At 40.7% G+C, this 23,451-nt stretch overlaps 1 protein-coding gene across 2 annotated transcripts in view; it reads left to right on the top strand.

The window, feature by feature from the left end:
* The window catches only part of POLN (DNA polymerase nu), a 165,959-nt gene that overhangs the window by 49,405 nt on the left and 93,103 nt on the right, over nucleotides 1–23,451 (top strand). The window contains exons 6-12 of one of the 2 annotated variants that reach the window (XM_033213481.1): nucleotides 1,580–1,642; nucleotides 2,625–2,737; nucleotides 16,417–16,574; nucleotides 18,468–18,536; nucleotides 20,068–20,128; nucleotides 20,803–20,867; nucleotides 23,238–23,321. In XM_033213481.1, the coding sequence (XP_033069372.1) occupies nucleotides 1,580–1,642; nucleotides 2,625–2,737; nucleotides 16,417–16,574; nucleotides 18,468–18,536; nucleotides 20,068–20,128; nucleotides 20,803–20,867; nucleotides 23,238–23,321 (613 nt within the window). The remainder of the gene's footprint in view (nucleotides 1–1,579; nucleotides 1,643–2,624; nucleotides 2,738–16,416; nucleotides 16,575–18,467; nucleotides 18,537–20,067; nucleotides 20,129–20,802; nucleotides 20,868–23,237; nucleotides 23,322–23,451) is intronic. The other variant, XM_033213480.1, reaches the window with a different exon arrangement.

Here is a 23,451-nt window from a genome sequence, read left to right as displayed (position 1 = left end):
CATTTAGTGGCTAAAATTTTCTGTCAATAACTTTCCTCTACCAACCAGGCTTTTGTTTACCTTATCCTTCATGTCTTTCCTCAAGAGTTACCTTGGCTAGGAACAGTGGCTCAGGCTGAGGTGGGAGGATGGCTTGAGGCTGGAGTTTGAGACTAGCCTGAGCAACATAGTGAGAGCCCATCTCTACAAAAAATTTAAAAATTACCTGGGTACAGTGGCATGTGCCTATAGTCCCAGCTACTCCAGAGGCTGATATTGGAGGATCACTTGAGCCCAGCAGTTTGAACCTGCAGTGAGCTATGATTGTGCTACCGTACTCTAGCCTGGATGACAGAGTGAGGCCCTGTCTTAAAAAACAAACAAACAAACAACAACAAAAAAAATTACCAAGCTAAAATAAATAAAAAAGAATTACCAAGCTAAAAAAAAAAAAAAAGAATTACCTTATCAGACCTTCCTTGACCACCCTACATGAGATGGTACTGCACTGCTAACCCCACATACATGACTTTCATTTGTGTTCGGTAGTGTGTTCATTAATGTATCCCCAATATCTAAGAACAATGCTACAAAGCAAGTGTTTAATCAGTATTTATTCAATATTATTGAATGAATGAATGTTGAGGCTTAATTTTTATAAGTTCTAGGACAATCAAATTAATACATTGCCTCAAGTACCATAAATTGGAAATAATAATCCCAATCCTATGATTATATCTTTGAGATTCAAAATAAATTTAAATAAATCACATTTAAATTAATACACATACTTTTTTGCACAAAACATGTTTAATAACATTTATTAAATGACCTGTGCAAGGCCTTTCACATACACACTCTCCCTTCACCTTCACATTCTCTCTGTATGTTATACCTTATTCACTCCATTTTACAGATGAGAACGCCTCAAATCTAGCTTTTATATATGTAAATATATATGTGTGTATGCACGTATATACATATACATATATACATGTTTTATTTTAAGAGCCAGAGTCTCTCTTTGTTGCCCAAGTTGGAGTGCAGTGGTTGTGATCACGACTCATTGCAGCCTCAACTTCCTGGGCTCAAGTGATTCTCCCTCCTCAGCAACCTTACCCCAGTAGCTAGGACTTTAGTACCATAGGCATGCACCACCATGCCTCGCTAATTACCATTTTACTTACAAGGTATTCTTTTTGTTGTTTGTTTTATCAAGATAAAAATCAGTTAGTCTCTTATTAGCAGAAGATAGTGTAGTTGATAGATTACCTTATCATGGAACTCTTGAGTTTCAAGGATGAAGGAGCAGCAACGGGAAGTGAGCTCCATGGCCTCAGTTCTTCTCCTTCATAAGCTCTTTACTCCATCTTGGACACCCTCCTCACCCGTCCAGCCAAGCCAAGGTCTGAAGCTGTGTTATTAGCACTTTACCCTCCCTACGATCCTGGCTGCCCTTTTCAAGGGAAACCAAGGTGAAATCACATAAAGTACAAAAAGCCTACAAATGTCTTTCTGTGGAACAAGTCCAAGCAAAATCTAACTGCAGTTTGGCTAAGTGTGCAAAGCTCATTAGGCTCTTGATTTCTTTCTTCCTCAGCTCTAACCAAAGAACCTCGGCCTTCTGGGACCAAGAACAGGAGGCACATCAACAATTTGCCAGGTAAGAAATCTTCATTAATGTATTAATGAACATTTACTATAAAGAGGCATTGATGGCTTTGGTAGCTTAGAGTTTGGGCCCTGGCAGCAGGAAGATACGGTCTCAGATCCCAGCATTGCCGTTTGTTAGTCATTTAACCCTGGCCAAATTGCTTAAGCTTTTCAAGACTAAGTTTTCTCATCTGTAAAATGGTTCTAGTGCATGCCAGATAGGATTGTGGTGAGGTTTCAATGCAGCAATTACTTCACACACAATGCTACGAAGTGTTCAGCATGGTATCTGACACATGGTAAGTATTCAGTCAATTTTAACAATTGTGAATCCCATATTCAAAGTGCTCATGGTATAATAGAGAGAACAAATGTTCAAGGTACCTTATCATACAGCAAGTGTGCTTCCCACTGTACTACATGTGTGGGCAGGGGTACAGAAGAGATACAGAAGAGATACAGAAGAGGGAGCAGCCCCCTGCCTGCGGAATTAGGGCATACCTTCCTGAAGATGGCCCTTGAACAGTTTGTGAAAACTGTGGGAAGAGAATTGTAGTCAAGAATACAGTATATGCAGTGTCCCAGGAGCAGAGCAGGACATGGCACAGCCTGGTGGTGGAGGAAAGGGAATTGAGTGCGATGAGAGAGTAGAATGTTTGAGGGGAGCTCTGGGAGAATGGGCTAGAGAGTCATCTTGGGGCCTGGCTATAAAGAGCCCAGAGTAGGTCTTATTCTACAGGTAATGGGATGTTACCCAGGGATAAGCACTTGACAGTTGTGTGACCTTTGGTACCTTACCTCGTCTCTCTGTGTCTCACTTTCATCACCTGTAAAATGCAGATAATAAATAATACAAGCCTCTTGGAATTCTTTAGTTAATGTGTGTATGTGCTGTCTAAGTGGTAGCTATTCGTTGAGTAGTAGTAATATTTTTCCAAGGTTGAAAGTTCCAAGTTAATGTTTAAATCAGTGAATTTCTTTTCATCTTCTAGGAACGTGCTATTTCAAACACTGAAATGTAAATGTCCTGTTATTTGTTTTAATGCTAAGGATTTTGTGAGAATAGTGCTGCAGTTTTTTGGTAATGATGGCAGTTGGAAGCATGGTAAGTTATATTTTTTGTTCTCTCTATAATTTAACTCTTCAACTGTGACTCCTCCTATCAATGGGAGAATGGTGAGGGCAGCCATGTCACACAACTCCTGGGGGACCTGGCCACACAGACTGATATGCCTCCTCATGGGCCCTAGGCATGGGGAGGAAGTTTTCCTCCATGTTTCTAGGTTATTTGAATTTTTACAAGTATACATTACTTTCATAATTTAAAATAGGAAAGAATTAACTTATGTAGCATGGTCAGTGAGATTTGTTGTTACCACAAATAGCTTATAAACTTTCTAAGAATTAAACTACAGTCCAGAGTAATTAACATTGAAACAATATAGGACCTACCTTTTATTTAAAATACTGAAGATTTTAAATATACATATATATTTTAGTTTTTTGATTTTTTTAGAGATGGGGTCCAATTCTGTTGCCCAGGTTGGTCTGAAACTGCTGGCCTCAAGCCAACTTTCTGCCTCAGCTTCCCAAAGTGCTGGGATTATAGGTATGACCACCGCACCTCGCTTAAAATAGTAAAGTTTTTTATAACTTTTTAAAAACTAGATGGACATGGCCGGGCGCGGTGGCTCACACCTGTAATCCCAGCACTTTGGGAGGCTGAGGCGGGTGGATCATGAGGTCAGGAGTTGGAGACCAGCCTGGCCAACATGGTGAAACCCCATCTCTACTAAAAATACAAAATTTAGGCAGGCGTGGCGGCTCATGACTGTAATCCTAGCTACTCAGGAAGCTGAGGCAGGAGAATTGCTTGAGCCCAGGAGGTGGAGGTTGTAGTGAGCTGATACTGCACCACTGCACTCCAGCCTGGGGGACAGAGTGAGACGCTGTCTCAGGAGAAAAAAAAAACAAAAAAACACACAATTAGATGGACAGATAAGTGGTAAAGAAAATATAGCAAAAATATTCATTGTAGAATCTAGGTGGTGGACATATATGTTCACTATATAATTCTTTTCAAATTGTATATTTGAAAATGTTCATAATAAAAGGTTGGAAAAAACCCTTTTTATTGTCAAAAATTTCTAACATATACAAAAGTAGTCATCACCCAGTTTCAACAATTATCAATTTCCAGCCAATCTTTTTTTTTTTTTTTTTTTTTTTTTGAGATGGAGTCTTGCTGTGTCACCCAGGCTGCAGTGCAGTTGCATGATCTTGGCTCACTGCAACCTCTACCTCCCTGGTTCAGGTAATTCTCCTGCCTCAGCCTCCCGAGTAGCTGGGACTACAGGTGCACGCCACCATGAATGGCTAATTTTTGTATTTTTATTAGAGACGGGGTTTCACCATGCTGGCCAGGCTAGTCTTGAACTCCTGACCTTGTGATCTGCCCGCCTCGGCCTCCCAAAGTGAGCCACCACACCTGGCTCCAGCCAATGTTTTGCTGTATAACTCCCCATACTTCCAAACTGCCACCTCCTGAATACTTTGTAGCAAAACCCAAACATCATATGATTCATCTCTAAATATTTCAATCGTATGACTAAAATGTGAGATTCAGTTTTTAAAACAACACCATCATCTCTACCCACCCCCGAGCAAAATAGCCAATAATCTTTTTCTCTTTTTTTTTTCTAAAAATTTTACTGATTCATAATAGATATACATTTTTGGAGGGGGACTTGTGATATTTTGATATATTCATATAGTGTGTAATTGTAATAATCAAATCCATGTAATCAGGATATCTGTCACCTTAAACATTTATATTTTCTTTACACTGGAAACATTTGAATTTTCCTTTACTAGCTATTTTGAAATATACAATAGATTATTGTTTACTGTAGTCACTCTACTGATTTACTGAACACCAGGTCTTCTTTCTTCTACCTAACAATATATTTGCAACTGTTAATCAACTACTCTTAATCCCACCCACCACCCCCTTACCCTTCCTGACCTCTGGTAACCACCAATCTACTCTACCTTCATGGGATCTGCTTTCTTAGCTCCTACATGTGAGTGAGAACCTGCGATATTTGTCTTTCTGTGCTTGGCTTATTTCACTTAACATAATGACCTCCAGTTCCATCCATGTTGCTGCAAATGACAGGATTTCATTCTTTTTTATGGCTGAATAGTAATTCCATTGTGTAAATATACCACATTTTCTTCATTTATCTGTTGATGGACACTCAGGTTAATTCCTTATTTTGGCATTGTGAGTAGTGCTGCAGTAACATGGAAATGCAGATATTGCTCTGATATGTTGATTCTTTTGAATATTTTGATTCTTTTGAATATATACCCAGGAGTGGGATTGCTGGATCATACGGTAGCTCTATTTCGTTTTTTGAGGAACCTACGTACTGTTTTCCATAGTGGCTGTACTAATTTACTTTCCTACCAATAGTGTATGAGGGTTCCCCTTTCTCCATATCCTCACCAGTATCTGTTATTCCCTATCTTTTTGATGAAAGTCCTTTTAAATTGGGGTGAGATGATATCTCATTGTGATTTTCCTTGCGTTTTTCTTATGATTAGTGATGTTTAGCATTTTTAAATATTCTTGTTGGCCTTTTGTATATCTTCCTTTCAGAAATGTCTATTCAAATAATTTGCCTCTTTTAAATCATGTTTCCCCCTGTTGAACTGTTTGAGTTCCTTTTATATCCTGGTTATTAACCCCCTACCAGGTGGATAGTTTGCAAATATTTTCTTCCAGTCTGTGAGTTGTCTCTTCACTCCATTGTTTCCTTTGCTGTACAGCTTTTGCTTGATGTAATTTCATTTGTCTATTTTTGCTTTTGTTGCCTATGCTTTTGAAGTTTTAGTAAAAAAAAAAAAAAAAAATCATTGCCCAGACAAATGTCCTGGAGCATTTCCCCAGTGTTTTCTTCCAGATGTTTCATAGTTTCAGGTTCTTAGATTTAAGTCCTTAATCCATTTTGATTTGATTTTTGTATATGGTGAGAGATAGGAGTCTAGTTTCATTCTTCTGCATGTGATTTTCCCAGCACCTTTCCCCAATATATATTCTTGGAGCCTGTCAAAAATGAATTGGCTGTAAATGTGTTGATTTATTTCTGGGGTCTCTATTCTGTTCCATTGGTCTATGTGTCTGTTTTTATGTCAGTACCATGCTGCCTTGGTTACTATAGCTTTGTGGTATAGTTTGAAGTCAGGTAGTGTGATTCCTCCAGCTTTGTTATTTTTGCTTGTGATTGCTTGGCTATTCAAGGTGTTTGGTTCCATACAGATTTTAGGCTTTTTTTGTCCTATTTTTTTTATTTTTTTTTTATTTTTTATTTTTTTGAGATGGAATCTTGCTCTGTTGCCAAGCTGGAGGGCAGTGGTGTGATCTCGGCTCACTGCAACCTCCACCTCCTGGGTTCAAGCAATTCTCGTGCCTCAGCCTCCCAAGTAGCTGGGACTATAGGCACCTGCCACCACGCCTATATTTGTATTTTTAGTACAGACATGGTTTCACCATGTTGGCCAGGATGGTCTCAATCTCCTGACCTTGTGATCCGCCCACCTTGGTCTCCTAAAGTCCTGGGATTACAGGCGTGAGCCACCGCGCCTGGCCTTTCTGTCCTATTTCTATGAAGAATGTCATCGGTATTTTGATAGAGATTTCATTGACTCTTTGATTGCTTTAGGTAACGTAGATTTTGTTTTGTTTTGTTTTTTTGAGATGGAGTCTCGCCTTGTCACCCAGGCTGGAGTGCAGTGGCACGATCCTGGCTCACTGCAAGCTCTGCCTCCCAGGTTCACACCATTCTCCTGCCTCAGCCTCCTGAGTAGCTGGGACTACAGGCATCTGCCACCATGCCCGGCTAATTTTTTGTATTTTTAGTAGAGATGGGGTTTCACTATGTTAGCCAGGATGGTCTCAATCTCCTGACCTCATGAGCCACTGCACCCAGCCGGTAACATTGATATTTTAGCAATATTAATTCTTGCTTTCCCTCACTTTTATTCTGTGTAAATCTGTATAACTATTTCCTTATCCAATCAGCCATTCCATGTGTTTTAATTGAAACATTTAGTCCATTTACATTCAATATTATTGGTAGGTGAGGACTTATTACTGCCATTTTGTTACTTGTGGTTAAGTGATTTTCTCTGGTAGGATCTTTTTAATTTGTTGCTTTCTTTTGTGTGTGTATTTATTGTAGGTTTTTGCTTTGTGGTTACAAAAACCGATAATATATACACTACAGATAAAAAGGAGGCTTACAAAAAAATCTTGTAACAAGTTATTTTAAACAGATGACAACTTACCTTTATTTACAAAGAATAGAAACAAACAAATAAAGGAAAAACTAAAAAACTTCTACACTTTAATTCCATCCCCTACACACATTTTGACTTTTTGTTGCCTCAATTTATGTGTTTTTATATGGCCCATCTCTTAGCAGGTTGCCATAGCTGTTACTGTTTTTTATAGATTTATCTTTTAATCTTCACACTGGAGTTATGAGTGGATTGCATACCACAATTACAGTGTTAGAGTGTGCTGAGTTTGTGTATTTACTTTTACCAGTGGGTTTCAATCCTTCAAATGTTTTCTTTTCGTATGTTTGTGTTTTTTTCTTTCAGTTTGAAGAACTCCTTTTAGCATATCTTGGAAGACGTATCTGGTGGTGATGAATTTTTTGTTTGTCTGGGGCTTTATTTCTTTTTCATGTTTGAAGGATAGCTTTGCTGGGCACAGAATTCTTGGTTGGCAGTTGTCTTTTGTTTTGTTTTCCTTTTTATTGGGCGGGAGGGTGGTGGGGAGATGGGGTCTCACTCTGTCACTCAGGCTGGAATGCAGTGGTGCGATCATAGCTCACTGTAACCTCAAATTCCTGGGCTGAAGTGATCCTCCTGCATCAGCCTTCCAAGTAGTTGGGACTACAGATGTGTTCTACCATACCCAGATAATTTTTTTATTTTGACTTTGTAGAGACAGGGGTCTCACTATGTTGTCCTGGCTGCTGTTGAACTCCTAGCCTGAAGCAATCCTCCTGCCTTGGGCTCCCAAAATGTTGGGATTACAGGTGTGGGCCACCAAGCCTGGCAGTTTTCTTTTCTTTCAGCACTTTGAATAGGTTATCCCACTCCCTCCTTCTGTTGAGAAACCTGTTGCCAGATGAATTGGAGCTCCTTTATATGTTATTTGTTCTTTTCTCTTGCTGTTTTTGGGGTCCTTTCTTTGTCCTTGACCTTTGGGGGTTTGTTTTTTATATGTGTAGTATAATATAGGGTAGTTATATTTGGGTAATTATAAGGTAGTTTTATTTGGGTTTAATCTGTTTAGTGATCTCTGGCCTTCCTGTACCTGGATATTTATATATTTCTCAAGATTTGGGCTGGGTGCAGTGGCTCATGCCTAAAATCCCAGCACTTTGGGAGACTGAGGCAGGTGGATCACTTGAGGTCAGGAGTTTAAGACCAGCCTAGCCAACATGGTGAAACCCTGTCTCTACTAAAAATTCAAAAGTGAGCCGGACATGATGGCACATACCTGTAATCCCAGATACTCGGGAGACTGAGACGGAGAATCACTTTTAATCCAGGAGGCAGAGGTTGCAGTGAGCCAAGATCAAGCATTGCACTTCCGCCTGAGCAACAGAGCAAGACTCCATCTAAAAAAAAAAAAGATTTGGGAAGTTTTCTGTTATAATTTTTTGAAGAAGCTTTCTACTCCTTGCTCTTGCTCTGCTTCATCTTGAACATCAATAATTCTTAGATTTGCTCTTTTGAGGCAATTTTCTATATCTTATAGGTGTTCTTCATTTCTCTTCTTCCTTTTCTTTTTTCTCCTCTGTGTCTTTTCCAGTAGCCTATCTTCAGACTCACTGATTCTTTTCTCTACTTGATCCGTTCTGCTGTTGAGAGCCTCTAATGAATTTTTCTGTTCAGCAATATATTTCTCAGTTCCAGGATTCTGTTGATTTTTAAAATTATGTCAGCCTCCATTAAATTTTTCTGATTATTTCTGGGTTTTCTGTGTTATTTTAGAGATCACTGAGTTTCCTTAATACCGCAGTTTTGAATTCTTGATCAAAGAGCTTCCCTATTGCCCTCCTGTTAAGGTCAGTCCCTGGCTCCTTGCTTTGTCTGGTTTGAGGAGGTCATGGTTCCCCACTTACTGTTATTTCTTGTGAATGTACATCTATTTCTTTGCATTGAAGGATTAGTTTTTTGTTCTAATCTTCTCTTTCTGGCTTGTTTTGGTTTTTTATTGGATATGTTTGCTCAGAAATTTTTTTCAATATACCTGTTGAATATCTTTTCGTTTTTGCTAGGTCCTTGCTTCCTTTTGAGCACTAGATGGCACCTTAAGCCCAGGTGTGCCTCGGCTCTAGCAAACTTCAGAGCGCTCCCTATCCCTGGTGAGGAAAGTCCCTAAGGGTATATACCTCGCAGTATGGGAAGGCTAGCTGGGAGTTCATGCCCAGGGGACCTGTAGGATCTACCTCCTACAACATGATCCTCGTGACCAGCCTTTCTGGTTTGGTGTCTTCTCTGTCTGTGGTACAGAGGAGAGTGTCTGCTAGTCTCAACCACAGCCCATTTCTGGCTCTCCTCAGGGATATTTCTCCCTTCAGGCACTCATGATGCTTCCTGTGGATTATGGCAGGAAGGGGTCTCCTGCCAGGGGGCCCAAGATGATGGGAAAGTTGATTGTCCACCTCAGTCTCACTTTTTCCAGTTTAGTCACTGAATTGAGGGAAATTTTTCTACATGTTTGGTGACTGGCAGATTGGGGAAGGGACATAAAGTCTGATTCTCTTACTGTCTGCATGGAGTTTTTTCACTTCTGTGTGGCCTTGGAAACTGTGTCATCTTATATTTGGGTTCTGGGATATTGCTGGTGATAATCTTGATGTTATATATTGGTTTTTGCTTTTCTGTGAAGGAGAGTGAAGCCAGCTTGCTTGTATTCCACCATTTTGGTAACATCACTCTATTACCAATGATCTCTTTTTATTATTAGATATCTAGTCAGTGTTTGCACCTCCCTAGTTGTTTTATAACTGTTTTTGTTTTATTTGTTTTGTTTTTTACAATTTGTTTTAACTGGGGCCCAAAGCCCATAACTTGTATTTCTTTTTTTTTCTCTTTCTTTCTTTCTTTTTTTCTTTTTTTAGTCTTGCTCTGTTGTTCAGGCTAGAGTTCAGGAGTGCAATTTTGGCTCACTGCAACCTCTGTGTCCCAGGTTCAAGTGATTCTCCTGCCTCAGCCTCCTGAGTAGCTGGGATTACAGGCACGTGCCACTACACCTGGCTAGTTTTTTATATTTTTGGTAGAGACGGGTTTCTCCATGTTGGCCAGGCTGGTCTCGAACTCCTGACCTCAGGTGATCTGCCTGCCTCGGCCTCCCAAAGTGTTTGGATTACAGGCATGGGCCACCATGCCCAGCCAGGTGTGCTTGTATTTCTTAAGCCTCTTTTTCTATATGTTCTCCCTTCCTCTGTCTTACATCCTTGCAGTTATTTTGTTGTTGAAGAAACCAGAGTGTTTGTCCTGTAGAATTTCTCACAGTCTGGATTTTACTGAGCACATCTCCTTGTCATTTAATATGTTCTCTCTCTTCTATTTCCTGTAAATTGGCAGTTAGATCCAGATGCTTGATCAGATTCAGGTTAGATTTTGGGAGAGTAAGACTACATAAGTGTTGTATATATTCGTCGGGAGGTATATAATGTGTGGATGTTTACCTTTTTTTGTGATGTTAGAAGCTACTGCTTGTCATTGTCTAGGTTCCTTAATTGCAACATGGTGATATTTAAGATCTATTATGCTTTCTTCATTTATTAGCTGTAATACTTACATAAAGAAATCCCCCTTTATCATCTATTGGTTACCCTAAGTATACTTCATATAGAAAAGTCAAGATAAAAATTTGATTATTTTCCTTTATTTACCTATTTTCAAAATAATGAATTGTTTCATAGAATCACCAAAAGGTGATAATTGTAAAAGCCTTTTCATTTTAGTATCATTATGAGTATATGAATTTAAATATATTTGATATGTTTTGACACATTGCACATGATCTTTGATGAGTTAGGTGAGTCTTTGTCATACAAACCTAGTAATCTGGGCATCTTCCTTGATTTGTGGTATGGTAGGATGTTTCCAGGTCATCTTGTGCATTTCCTGCCCTAGACCTGAAATTAACCATTTCTTCAAGAAGCCCTATTACTTTAGTGAAAATGGCATTTAGAGACCAGAATTGGTCACTGGGTGTATACCTCACTATTAGGTTGACTTTTGTTACCAGGCTAAGATGTTTGTATTTTTAAAGATAAAATATACATGAGTACATACTGATAATCTAATTCATGTTCAGGATGACAGAGTTTTTACTTAACCTTATTCATCTCCTTTAAAACATAACGAAGAATCCTTTGTACTTGGAGGTCAGTTTGGCTGTATATAAGATCACTGGTTTACATCTTTCTTTGTGTTTCTAAAATATGCTATACTCTTGTTTTTTGGCATAAAGTGGTGCTTTCAGAAAGTGTGGTGAAACTCTGATTCTCTTTACTTAATTAGTGACTTGGTCTTTTTGTTGGAATGCCCAAAGTTTTTGTTTGTTTTGTTTTCCTTTTTCTTTTTTTTTTTTTTTAAGTCTAGTTGTTTTACTAGACTGTGTCTTAGTGTTGGCTGTTTTGGATCAGTTTTCCAATATATGTATGTACCTTTAAAAAAAAAAAACTTTGGCTGGGCGCGGTGGCTCATGTCTGTAATCCCAGCACTTTGGGAGGCCGAGACAGGTGGATCACCTGAGGTTAGGAGTTCAAGACTAGCCTGGCAACATGGTGAAACTCCATCTCTACTAAAAATATGAAAATTAGCCAGGCATGGTAGCGTGCACCTGTAGTTCAGCTATTCAGGAGGCTGAGGCAGAAGAATCACTTGAACCTGGGAGGCAGAGGTTGCAGTGAGCAGAGATCTCACAAGACTCTGTCTCAAAAAAAAGAAAAAAAAAATTTGTAAATAGCTTTTTGGTATAGCTTTAAAAAATAGCAGTTTTATTAAGATATAATTCATACCATAAAATTCACTCTTTAACTGTACAATTCAGGGGTTTTTTAAGTAATCACAGAACTGTGCATCTATCACCACTACGTAATATCAGAACATTTTTGTCACCCCAGAAAGAAACCCTGTACTCCTTAGCAACCACTCCCCATCTCCCCTTTCTCAGACTCTGGCAAGCACTAATCTGCTGATTTTTGTTTCTGGAGTTGTGTATTCTGAATATTTAACATGAATAGAATCATACAATATGCGGCCTTTTGTGACTGGCCTATTTCATTTAGCCTGATGTAGTTTTTTGTTGTTGTTGGTTTTTAGCCTAGTGTTTTAAAGGTTCATTCATGTTGTAGCATATATCAGTACTTTATTCCTTTTTATGGCTGAATAATATTCATATTTTGTTTATTCATGATCAGTTGATGGATATTTGAGTTGTTTTCACTTTTGGCTGTTATGATTAATGCTTCTGTGAACTTTGGTGTACAGGTCTTTGCATGGACATATTTTCAACTTGCTTGGGTATATATCTAGAAGAAGTAGAATTGCTGGGTCATGTTGTACTCTGTATTAACATTCTGAGGAACTGCCAAACTTGTTTCCAACAGGTCTGCACCATTTTAACCAGCACTGTATATAGCATTGTAATTTCCCCACATCCTTGCCCAATACATGTTTTTTATCTATCTTTATTTTAGTCATCCAAGTGGATGTGAAGTGTTACATCCTTGTGGTTTTGGTTTGTATTATACTGATGCCTAATGATATTGGACATCTTCTCATGTGCTTATTGGCCACTTTTATATCTTTTTTTTGAGAAATGTCTGTTCAAATATTTTGCCCATTTAAAAATTGTGTTGTCTTTTTATTGTTTATTTGAAAGAATTATTTTTATATTCTAATGTGAGTTTATTGTCAGATATGCAATTTGCAAATACTTTCTCCCAATCTGTGACTTGTCTTTTAATTTCTTGATGTCCTTTGAAGCGCTCTTTTTTTTTTTAAGGAAATCTGATTATTTGTGTTTTCTTTTGTCATATGTGTTTTTGGTGTCAAACCTAAGAATTATTGTTTAATCCAAGGTCAGAAAGATTTACTCATATTTTTTTATACAAGTTTAATCATTTTCTCTCTGAGGTTAGGCTTATGATCCATTTTTTGTTAATGTTTGCATATGGTGTGAGGTAGGGGTCTGTATTAGTGTGCTAGGTCTGCTGTAACATTACCATAAACTGAGTGCTTAAAACAACAAATTTATTTTCTTCCAGTTCTGGAGGCTGGAAGTCCAAATTAAGGTGTTGGCAGTTCCTTCTGGAGTGTCTGAGGGAAAATCCATTCTGTGACTCTCCTCCAGCTTCTAGTGGTGGCTGGAAGTCCTTTTCACTCCTTGACTTGTAGATACATCCCTCCAGTCTCTGCTTCCATCCTCATGTGGCCTTTTCCCTCTGTGTGTCTCTATATGTCACCTTCTTTTCCGTCTCTCATAAGGACACCCATCACTGCATTTAGGGCTCACCCTAACTTAAGATGATCTCATCTCAAGATTCCTACCATAATTATATCTGCAAAGGCCCTTATTTCAAATAAGTTCTCATTCTGAGATTCTGGGTCGAGTTATCTTTTGAGGACCACAATTCAACCCACTGTTGGTATCTAACACCATTCTTAGTACTTTTGTTGAAAATCAACCAACCACTGATGTATGGGTTTATTTCTAGACTCTCAATTCTGTTCCACTGATCTGTAGGTCTATTCTGTGTCAATACGATACAGTGTTGACTATGTATATGTCTTTATGTAGTTTAAAGTTATTATTATTATTATTATTTTTTTTGAGACGGAATCTCGCTCTGTCGCCCAGGCTGCAGTGCTGTGGTGTGATCTCGGCTCACTGCAAGCTCTGCCTCCCGGGTTCACACCATTCTCCTGCCTCAGCCTCCTGAGTAGCTGGGACTACAGGTGCCCGCTACTACACCTGGCTAATTTTTTGTATTTTTAGTAGAGACAGGGTTTCACCATTTTAGCCAGGATGGTCTCGATCTCCTGACCTCATGATCTGCCTCTTCTGATCTCATGATTTGCCCGCCTTGGCCGCCCAAAGTGCTGGGATTACAGGCATGAGCCATCGCACCCTGCCTAAAGTCATCTTGAATTATAGTGTTTAGTGCTGTGTTCGTTTGTTTTTTTCCCTTTGATTTCCTATTTCATATGTTGAATCTTCTTGTCTGTCTTTCATATTTATCTTTTTGTCATATTTATCTTTTTTTTTTTTTTTTTGAGATGGAGTCTCGCTCTGTGGCCCAGGCTGGAGTGCAGTGGCTGGATCTCAGCTCACTGCAAGCTCCGCCTCCTGGGTTTATGCCATTCTCCTGCCTCAGCCTCTGGAGTAGCTGGGACTACAGGCGCCTGCCAACTCGCCCGGCTAGTTTTTTGTATTTTTTAGTAGAGACGGGATTTCACCGAGTTAGCCAGAATGGTCTCGATCTCCTGACCTCGTGATCCGCCTGTCTCGGCCTCCCAAAGTGCTGGGATTACAGGCTTGAGCCACCGCGCCTGGCCCATATTTATCATTTTTTTGTCCAGAATCCATTTTCAGTCTCTTCATTTCTTTTTGATTTTTTTTAAAATTTCATTTTATTTTATTTTTAAGTTCTGTTGGACTTGATTCTTTTTTATTTAAAAAAAAAAAAACTCTCTTTTTTGGCTGGGCACAGTGTCTTATGCCTGTAATCCCAGCACTTTGGGAGGCTGAGGTGGGCAGATCAACTGAGGTCAGGAGTTCAAGACCAGCCTGGTCAACATGGTGAAACCCCATCTCTACTAAAAAAACAAAAAGTAGCTGGGCGTGGTGGTGGGGGCCTATAATCCCAGCTATTTGGTAGGCTGAGGCAGGAGAATCACTTGAACCTGGGTGGCGGAGGTTGCAGTGAGCCGAGATTGTGCCATTGCTCTCCAGCTTGGGCAACAGAGCAAGACTCCGTCTCAAAAAAATAAAACAAAACAGACAAACAAAAAATTCCCTTTTTTAAATCTTTTTTTACTTTAAGTAGTTAGCTATTATGTTTATTTGCGTTTGTGTCTTGCCAGTTTAGTTTTTATTTCTGAAATGTCTTTTTAAAAAATTTTTCTCTCCTGGATTCTGTCATTTTTTTGTATAATTTTTCTTTTTCTAAGTCACCTAATTTCTAAGTATATAATTCGGATTTATTTACTTATTCATAACTTTTACTCTTTCTTAATTTTCTGAACTTGTTTTAAATCTCATTTTGTTAGCATTTCTTTTTCAGCTACTGGCATTTTCTCCCTAGTGTGGGATTTGTCCTGGCAGGCTTCAGTTTGTCAGTTGCAAGAGATTATAGGGACCATCTCCCAGAGCGTTCTTATACTGTCAGAGCTTCCCCAAGGATTTTTAAAAATATATGTTGATAACCATTACTTTTGAAACGTTAGAGCACTGAAAAGGGAAGTGGAATGAAATAGTCCTATTGGGTCAGTCCACGTCACCAGACAGTGTTGTAGAAAATCATGTGCTGCTGACAGAGGTGGCAGGCAGCCAGAGGACCACCGACTTCTCTAATCCAGAGCTCTAAATGTGCCATTAAGAGACTTCCTAGCTATCAAGTGAGAAAGTCATAATACTGGCTGCTTTGGTAAATATAAATCTCTTAGATGGGTATAATTTAAAGATGCTGGAACATATAATATTTAATGTGATATGATCTAAGACTATAGTTTTATTTGAAGGCAAACTCCTTATTTTTGTATGGCACAATTCAAAATTTTAAAGTAACTTAAAAAGCAGTCACTTTAGGATTTAGTTTGTCTATTAATTTATACCCGCTCTCCATCCTTTTATGACTCTTCCTTCATGTCCAAAGTGTTCTGGTACAAACACTTGTTTGTTTAGCAAATATCATGTTTACTTTTTAGAAAGCGTTTTCTCATGTGTATCTCAGATAATTACAGTAATCTTTCCCCCCAGTTTTTGGATGAAGAAACTAACACTGAAGGGGCGAGGTGGCCTCCCAGGCTCAGAGGGCGATTCAGAATCCAGACCTGGTGTTCCTTATGCAGTACCAAGGCACTGCAGATTAGTTGTCTTGTGGATCTTCCACAAGGGAGAGTGCCAAAGTGTCTTTGCCTTGCACACACTACCTGTTCAACACTCAGCGACGAGGGTGTCATGTGTGCTCAGGCAACTCCCACCCTTCTTCCTTTTGCTCAAGAGGCTTGGATTCCAGACTCCATGGTGCAAGACAGCCCAGTAAGAGGCTGGAGGAGGGCAGAACTTGGCAGAGAGGATGCCTGAGGGAAAGAGGAGCAAGGAAGAGGGGAGGCAGAAAGCATGACCCACCACACTGACTTCGACAGCTTTTAACATGTTTTTGAGAGATCCAAATTGCAAGTGAGCTTGGAGTCCCTCCTTTATGGCTACGTGAAATCTACCTCTTTAATATGACACCCACAGAGATGGGCCATGTGGGACTTGGGTTCATCGAGGCTGCCTTATCGAAGGTTCTAAATTCTGGAGAATGATGGAGAGTCACTTTGGTCCTTAGCTCTATAATTTGAGAGGATGATAATACTACTATTATTCATTTGAACTTAAGAACCTTGTCAAAGCAGGAAAAACAACTATTGGTTTTTCTTGGGATGACTGAATGACCTTTTTCTCTTCAGTTGCTGATTTTGTAGGGTTAGATCCCAGAATTGCTGCATGGCTTATAGATCCTAGTGATGCCGTACCCTCTTTTGAAGATTTAGTAGAAAAATACTGTGAAAAATCCATTACGGTTAAAGTGAACAGCACATATGGAAATTCCTCAAGAAATATTGTGGTGAGTTGTTTAAGATAAGGTTTTCTTGACCTTAATACATCCTTTTTTTTCTGGAAGTTTTTCTATTTTTTTGATATCCTAATAGTAAAAAGAATGTTGTCATCATTCATTTTCACTTATTCAGCACAAATAGTCCTGACCTTGGCGTTTCTGGTGGAGAATGTTGAATAAGGATGGGTGATGGCTGTTCTTCCATGGCACCTGTTCCTAGGAAATCTGTCCATAGTGTGACTCTTCCAGACGACTCTCTGGTGTCAGTGTCCCCTGCTCCATGAACAGAAAGTCACTCGTTGATAGATCCTTAGTGCTGGTGATGTGGCCACAGTGCCAGAGGTCCTGGGATGGCCACTTTTTTTTTTTTTTTGAAACAGAGTCTCGCTCTGTCGCCCAGGCTGGAGTGCAGTGGCCGAATCTCAGCTCACTGCAAGCTCCGCCTCCCGGGTTTACGCCATTCTCCTGCCTCAGCCTCTCAAGTAGCTGGGACTACAGGTGCCCGCCACCTCGCCCAGCTAGTTTTTTGTATTTTTTAGTAGAGACGGGGTTTCACCGTGTTAGCCAGGATGGTCTCAATCTCCTGACCTCGTGATCCGCCCGTCTTAGGGGATGGCCACTTTTCAGTCTATGTGGAGAGGATGGTCAGAAATGCCCTGGGTCTCAGGCTGGGCGCAACGGCTCATGCCTGTAATCACAGCACTTCGGGAGGCCGAGGTGGGCAGATCACTTGAGGACAGGAGTTCAAGACCAACCTAGCTAACCTGGTGAAACCCTGTCTCTACTGAAAATATAAAAATTAGCCAAGCATGGTGGCGGGTGTCTGTAGTTCCAGCTACTTGGGAGTCTAAGGCAGGAGAATTGCTATTCCCCTATTGGTACAAATCTTCACATCATAGATGATCTGTGAGGATGAAGTACATGAAGCAAATATCCCCAGCTCAGTGCCTGCTGTGGGGAGTCAGAGAAAATGTAGGGGCTCCTCATGCAGCTGCGCCATACCAGGGAGCCGGGCCTGTCCTGGGGCTATTCAGACTAGGAGTCACATGGTCAGCTTTGGGTGCGGAAGGCTCCTGCAGGCAGCCAGGTAGATTCTCCCAAGTGGCAGTTAAGAACTTGACATGGAGGGACTCTTCCATAGGATGTTCTCCCGACATTCACAGGAGAGCCACAACCAAGATGACTAGAAAACAATGCCAGGTGGTGTGCGGCTAGCCACTCGTCCCATGGGATGTTCACTCTAATCTCAGGCCTTTAGCAGAAAACTGAGTCTGAGTGGGCTGGAGTTGGGGGATTTGTTTGACAGAATGGGGTGTTGAAGAAGAGGTCCTGGTGCTCCATGTTAGGGGAAGGATAATTAGACTCTGTATTGAGGGGCGCATCTCATCCTATCTTCCTCTTTGTCAGCCGAACACAGACCTTTGTTTGTCATCTCCCAGGGCCTCTGTGTGCATCTCCTGGGGTGAGAATGGAGGGGTAAGTGAGGAGCGTGGCAGCAGCTGTGCGTGGGTACAAAGTGGTAAGGCTGAGAGAATGGAGCTGTGGACTCCAGAGAGGCCAGGTCTGCATTCTCCTCTCCCTACTACCATTTAATCATTGCACCTGAGACATTAGGCTTCTTTGTGATTCTGTTTCTCAATCTGTAAAATAAGGAAATACCCTAGGTTGGGAGGAAGTGTCCAACTATGGATAGCTTGCACTTGCACAGTAGAAGCACTTTCTACAGACAGGAACTTGTCCAGTTGAGGCGTTTGGTGATACTACCACATACATGACATCTGCCATTGAAAACCTCATGGGCTTTTACTAGGAAACAGTTTTCGAGTCATGTCAGTTCCAGACTGTGATGAGTACTGCCACCAAGTTTATCTGATTTTTAAAAATACTTTTGCTCTTTTAAAGAATCAGAATGTACGTGACAACCTGAAGATACTCTACAGACTTACAATGGACCTTTGCTCTAAACTGAAGGCAAGGCATTTTATTATAATTTCTGGCTGACAGAGGCTCACAAGAGATGTCTTTTCATTTGCACCCGCACTCCCAGGGAGCAACCCCGCACTGTGTTTGAATGTGAAGAAAACGAAACATTGAGTTCTAAGAACAAATTAACCTGTGCATTACTCAGAAAAGGGTAGTCTAGAATGATAAGTCCTGAAGTTTTAAAAATGCTTTCTCTAGGTTGAAAACAATTGTAATATTTTTTAGAGCCTCCTCTTTCAGTGGGATGTTTCCAGTGCCATAGTTAACGTAAAAGCTGAGCATTGATTTTGATTAATAGTGGGATGGACGTAGTTTCACTCAACGAGAGTCTTCCTGGGAAGCAGACAGCCACTGCAATGAACAACCAAGAAGTGCTGAGTGGAGGAACTGTGTCCAGAGGCCAGGAAGGGCAAAGGGAACCAGCCAGAAGGAGAAGCCTCCAGGGACAGGCAGTACCTCAGCCCGTTTCCCTCCCTTCTGTCCTCAGTGCCCAATCTGAAGGCAGAGGAGTGGCCCGGGTGATGTGACCTAGAGGGGCCTGCCCCGCCTTATGGGCAAGGGCAGGGCAGAGAATGGGTCTGGAGGGGCAGGAGGGAACATGAGGGCAAGAGTTGGAAGATGGAGCCTGGGACTCTCTCATGGCAGCAGGAAAAATAAAAATGATGAGACTCATGAAGAGCACAGGAAGGCCCAGATAAATAGAGATTCTGTGCTCTCAGGGGAGGTGGCCTGGAATAAAGATTCTAATGTTCCCCAAATTAATCCACAGTGGCAGTGAAAAGTCAATGAGAATTATTGGCAAATTTTGGGAATTCAGTAAGCCTATTCTGAAATTAAAATGGTAGTCTAAAAGTCCACAAATGCTTAAATCAATCTTAAAAATGAAAAAGAGTAAAGAAAATTGAGGATGGGGCTTGGCCTATCAGATATTACTTTTTATTTCTTTTTTGCCACTTCCAATGTTTGACTTGAACCTATCTATATTTCTAAATATCTCTACCAGATCTTGGTAGTAAAATAGCCTACTTAAGGGAAATAGGTTTATTGGGAAGAGCAAGCAAGAGGGGTAGAAGTTGGGTAGGAGACCAGCCATGCTCATGATAGGGGTCTCCTTTATTCTAGCTCAACAAAATTAAGTAGGCTTTTTGGTCAGGTGCAGTGGCTCTTGCCCGTAATCCCAGAACTTTGGGAGGCCGAGATGGGCAGATCACTTGAGGTCAGGAGTTCACAACCAGCCTGGCCTACATGACGAAACTCTGTCTCTACCAAAAATGTTTAAAAATTAGCCTGGCGTGGTGGGGAGTGCCTGTAGTCCCAGCTACTCAGGAGGCTGAGGCAGGAGAATCGCTTGAACCCAGGAGGTGGAGGTTGCAGTGAGCCGAGATCGCACCACTGCACTCTAGCCTGGGCGACAGAGCAAGACGCTGTCTCAAAAAAAAAAAAAAAATAGACTTTTCAATAAAATGTAGATACAATAATATTTAAATTGACATTGATATTATTTCTTCCTATTAAACAGGAGTATGGTTTATGGCAGCTATTTTGTACTTTGGAGCTTCCTTTGATACCAATTTTGGCAGGTAAGTTACCATAAAGATGAAGTACAGCCATTTTTCTAGAGGGTTCTTCACATTGTTTGGGATGAATATTTCTCTGTACCTTATTTAGGAGTAGATAGTGTATCTCATGGGCACCAGAGAGGTAGCAAGCCTATTATTTTCCCTTTCTGTTTGTAGTGAGGGGTTGGACTGCATTCCCCCTTGGTGTGGAAAGACTAGAGGTTCTGACATTTCGGTCATATGGGATCCCTACTGTGCTGCCTGGCCCAGGAGGAGTAGGCTTCTCCAGATGTTTTATGTGTTAGTGGTTGTCTCTCATTCTGGTTTGCTGTCCTTATAACCTTGAGAACCTTCCTGCAAGAACCGATGCAGGGCTCTCTTCTGCTTTTGCCTTTGACGCAGGTCCTGATGGGCACCACGTCAGCCAGGGGGCATTCACAGTGTGGGGAGGGCCAGGCTGGCCATTGCGGTCCCCTCGCCCACTCACACCTCAAAGGCCAGCTCTGTCAATGCGCCCATTTGCCTGTATGACACAGGGATCCTGACAGATTCTGTGCAGAGGTTGGCATGCAGCAGGTGCTGAGTAAATGGCAGTTGCAGTCATTATTGTCCTCATCAGGGAGTGAAGCATTTTAGCATTTAGTAAAAAGGATACATGAATGCAAATATGATCTGGTTTGGGTTTTGAATCACAGTGATGGAAAGCCACGCCATTCAGGTGAACAAAGAGGAGATGGAGAAGATGTCAGCACTTCTTGGGGTAAGTTATTTTTCCAGACGGTGTGTACTGGCCATCTCTTTCCTACATGAGATAGTTGTTCCCAGTGGCAGGTCTAGAGTAGATTCTCCTTGTCTTCTCTTCCTGGTTTGATGTTGACAGTTCTTCTCCCTCTTTCTGACTCCTGCAGGAGAGAACCAAGCACTGAAAAGACCTAGACAGCATCTAGTGCATGTGTGTCCGGGGAGTTCTTTAATGGCTCCTCAGGATCCTTCTCAAAAGTTAAGTTTTTCTTACAGGGACATTGTCCCCTGTAGTTTGGTGAAGGAATTCTTGGGTTTCTTGAAAAATAAAAATACAGAGATGTGTAAAGATGCATGAAAAAATACATAAAAATGATCTACTTCAGTTTTCTTAAGAAAACACATGTAGATAGAGAGTGGGAAAATAGACACAGAGACTGGGGAGGGTGAGCAGTAGGGAGGGTGAAGATGAAGAGAAGCGGGCTAAAGGGTACAAACATACAGTAAAATAAAAGAAATAAATTCAGTGTTTGATAGCAGCATAGGATAACTGTACTTAACACAAAGATATTGAAGTCGAATGATGGGCGCTTTGAATACCCTGACTTGACCACCACACATTATATACACGTAACGCATTTTCTCATATACCACATACATCTGCACAAATTTTTTTAAAAGTCTGAATAAACCACATGCCAGGAGCATCTTTAAAATAAAATGTTTAAGGAAACCCCAATATAACCATCACCTGGCTCAAAGCATTGAATTTCCAGAGCCCTGTGTGCTCTCCCTATGGGAACCCCTTTCCTGCTGCCAAAAGTAACTGTAACCCTGGCTTTTGTAGCCTTTTCATTGTTGCTCTTCTTTCTAGCTTTCCCACTTCAAAGCCTAAACAATGTCGTTTAGCTTTGCTTTTGAACTGTAAGTAAACCATGATTTACATGTAGCCTTTCACCCAGCCTTCTACATTGCAGCTCCACCTGTATTTCTGTGTGTCACGCAGTGCTGTGGAATTTTCTGTTGTGGACTGTGCTGCCCTTGGTGTCTCTGTCCCACTGCCAATAGGCGTGTGGTTGTTTCCAAGTGGCTGTCATTACAAAGCACGCTGTACCTCTGAGTGCATTCCCTGTGCCCGTGGGCACAGCTTTCTGGGGGCTATGAGGTGACGAGTGTGCTGGGACACAGGGAATCTGTTGCTTAGTTTTATTCAATAATGCCCAATGGCTTCCCAGAGTCTCACCCATGAGAATGCATACGGGATCCCATTCTTGCACATCCTCAGTTCCCCTGGCTACATTTACATTGTGGCCATTTTGGTGAGGCTATAATGATACCTCGTTATGAGTTTTGTTTCTATTTTCCTGATTACTACTGTCAACCAAGAAGAGGTGAAAGACCAGACTGCAAAGCAGTTAGACAAGGTATTATTGGGGTCTTAGAAATTGCAATTCAGGAGACACAGGTTCAGCTAAAGGCCAATATACATTCTCAAGAGAGGAAGGGGAGTCGAGATTTTTCAGAGGAAGCTAAGGGTGAATACACAGTTGTTGTGAAAGAGTGATCATTGGTGGAGGTGGCTGGCTCAGTGCATGAGTCCGTTGAGCTCATTGGTTGTCACTCTTCAGGAGTTACAGCACTGGCAAAATCCAGCTGTTTCCCAGGATGTTGTGGTCATTGCAGTTTGGCCCAGTTCAGAGGTTCAATGCAAGTCCCTGTCTTTTTGGTTTTGTTTTTCAGCGTTTCAGGTCATGCAGGTAGTCCTTAGAATGGCTCCCTGACTCTACTCTAGAGCTCTGGACCAGAGTGATGTCATTTTGTATGTCACATTTCACACTAGTGGGGTTGATTAGCTTTTCATAGCATCATTAGCTTTTAGGAATTTCTTTTTGTAAAGGATCTGCTCAAGTCTTTTACCCATTTTTATATTTTTTCTTACTGATGTATAGGATATCCTGATATATTCTGGATACAAGCCTGTTTCCTATACTTTCTACCTCTGTCTTGTTCTATATGATGTTGGATCCCTTTTCTAGTCTTAATATTGCTGAAGAATTTATTCTTCCCTTCCCATTATTTTTGCTTCTTTAAGTTTGTTTTCTTATCTTTGGGGGAGGATGCTTCTATGAGCCTAGGTATTTCACCATGAGGCAAAATACGTTTATTTTTATTTTTATTTTTTTGTAGAGATGAGGTTTCACTATGTTGCCCAGGCTGGTCTCAAACTCCTGGGCTCAAGTGATCCTCCCGCCTCAGCCGCCCAAAGGGCTGGTATTACAGGTGTGAGCCACCATGCCCATCTCACTCTTGAGAATTGTTTGATGAACAAAAAATAATCTTAAATTGTGAAAGCTATGAATGAGATTAATTGTGTGTATCATATTTTCAGGCTCGTCTCAAGGAATTGGAGCAAGAAGCTCATTTTGTTGCAGGAGAACGGTTTCTTATAATGAGCAATAACCAGCTTCGAGAGGTAAAGCTGAATTTTGGCTCTTTCATAAAATGTATTTCTTATTCAGGAGTTAAAGGGAGATTTATTTTGAATTTATAAATATTTTATGTCAACTATCCGAAAAGTAAGGTTTTCATGGTCTCTCACGAAT

This window comes from Trachypithecus francoisi, unplaced genomic scaffold (genome assembly GCF_009764315.1).
Source record: "Trachypithecus francoisi isolate TF-2019V2 unplaced genomic scaffold, Tfra_2.0 Lachesis_group1, whole genome shotgun sequence".
NCBI classification, from domain to species: Eukaryota; Metazoa; Chordata; class Mammalia; order Primates; family Cercopithecidae; genus Trachypithecus; species Trachypithecus francoisi.
Note: the sequence above shows the minus strand (reverse complement) of the source record. Positions and strands in the feature narration are given on the sequence as shown.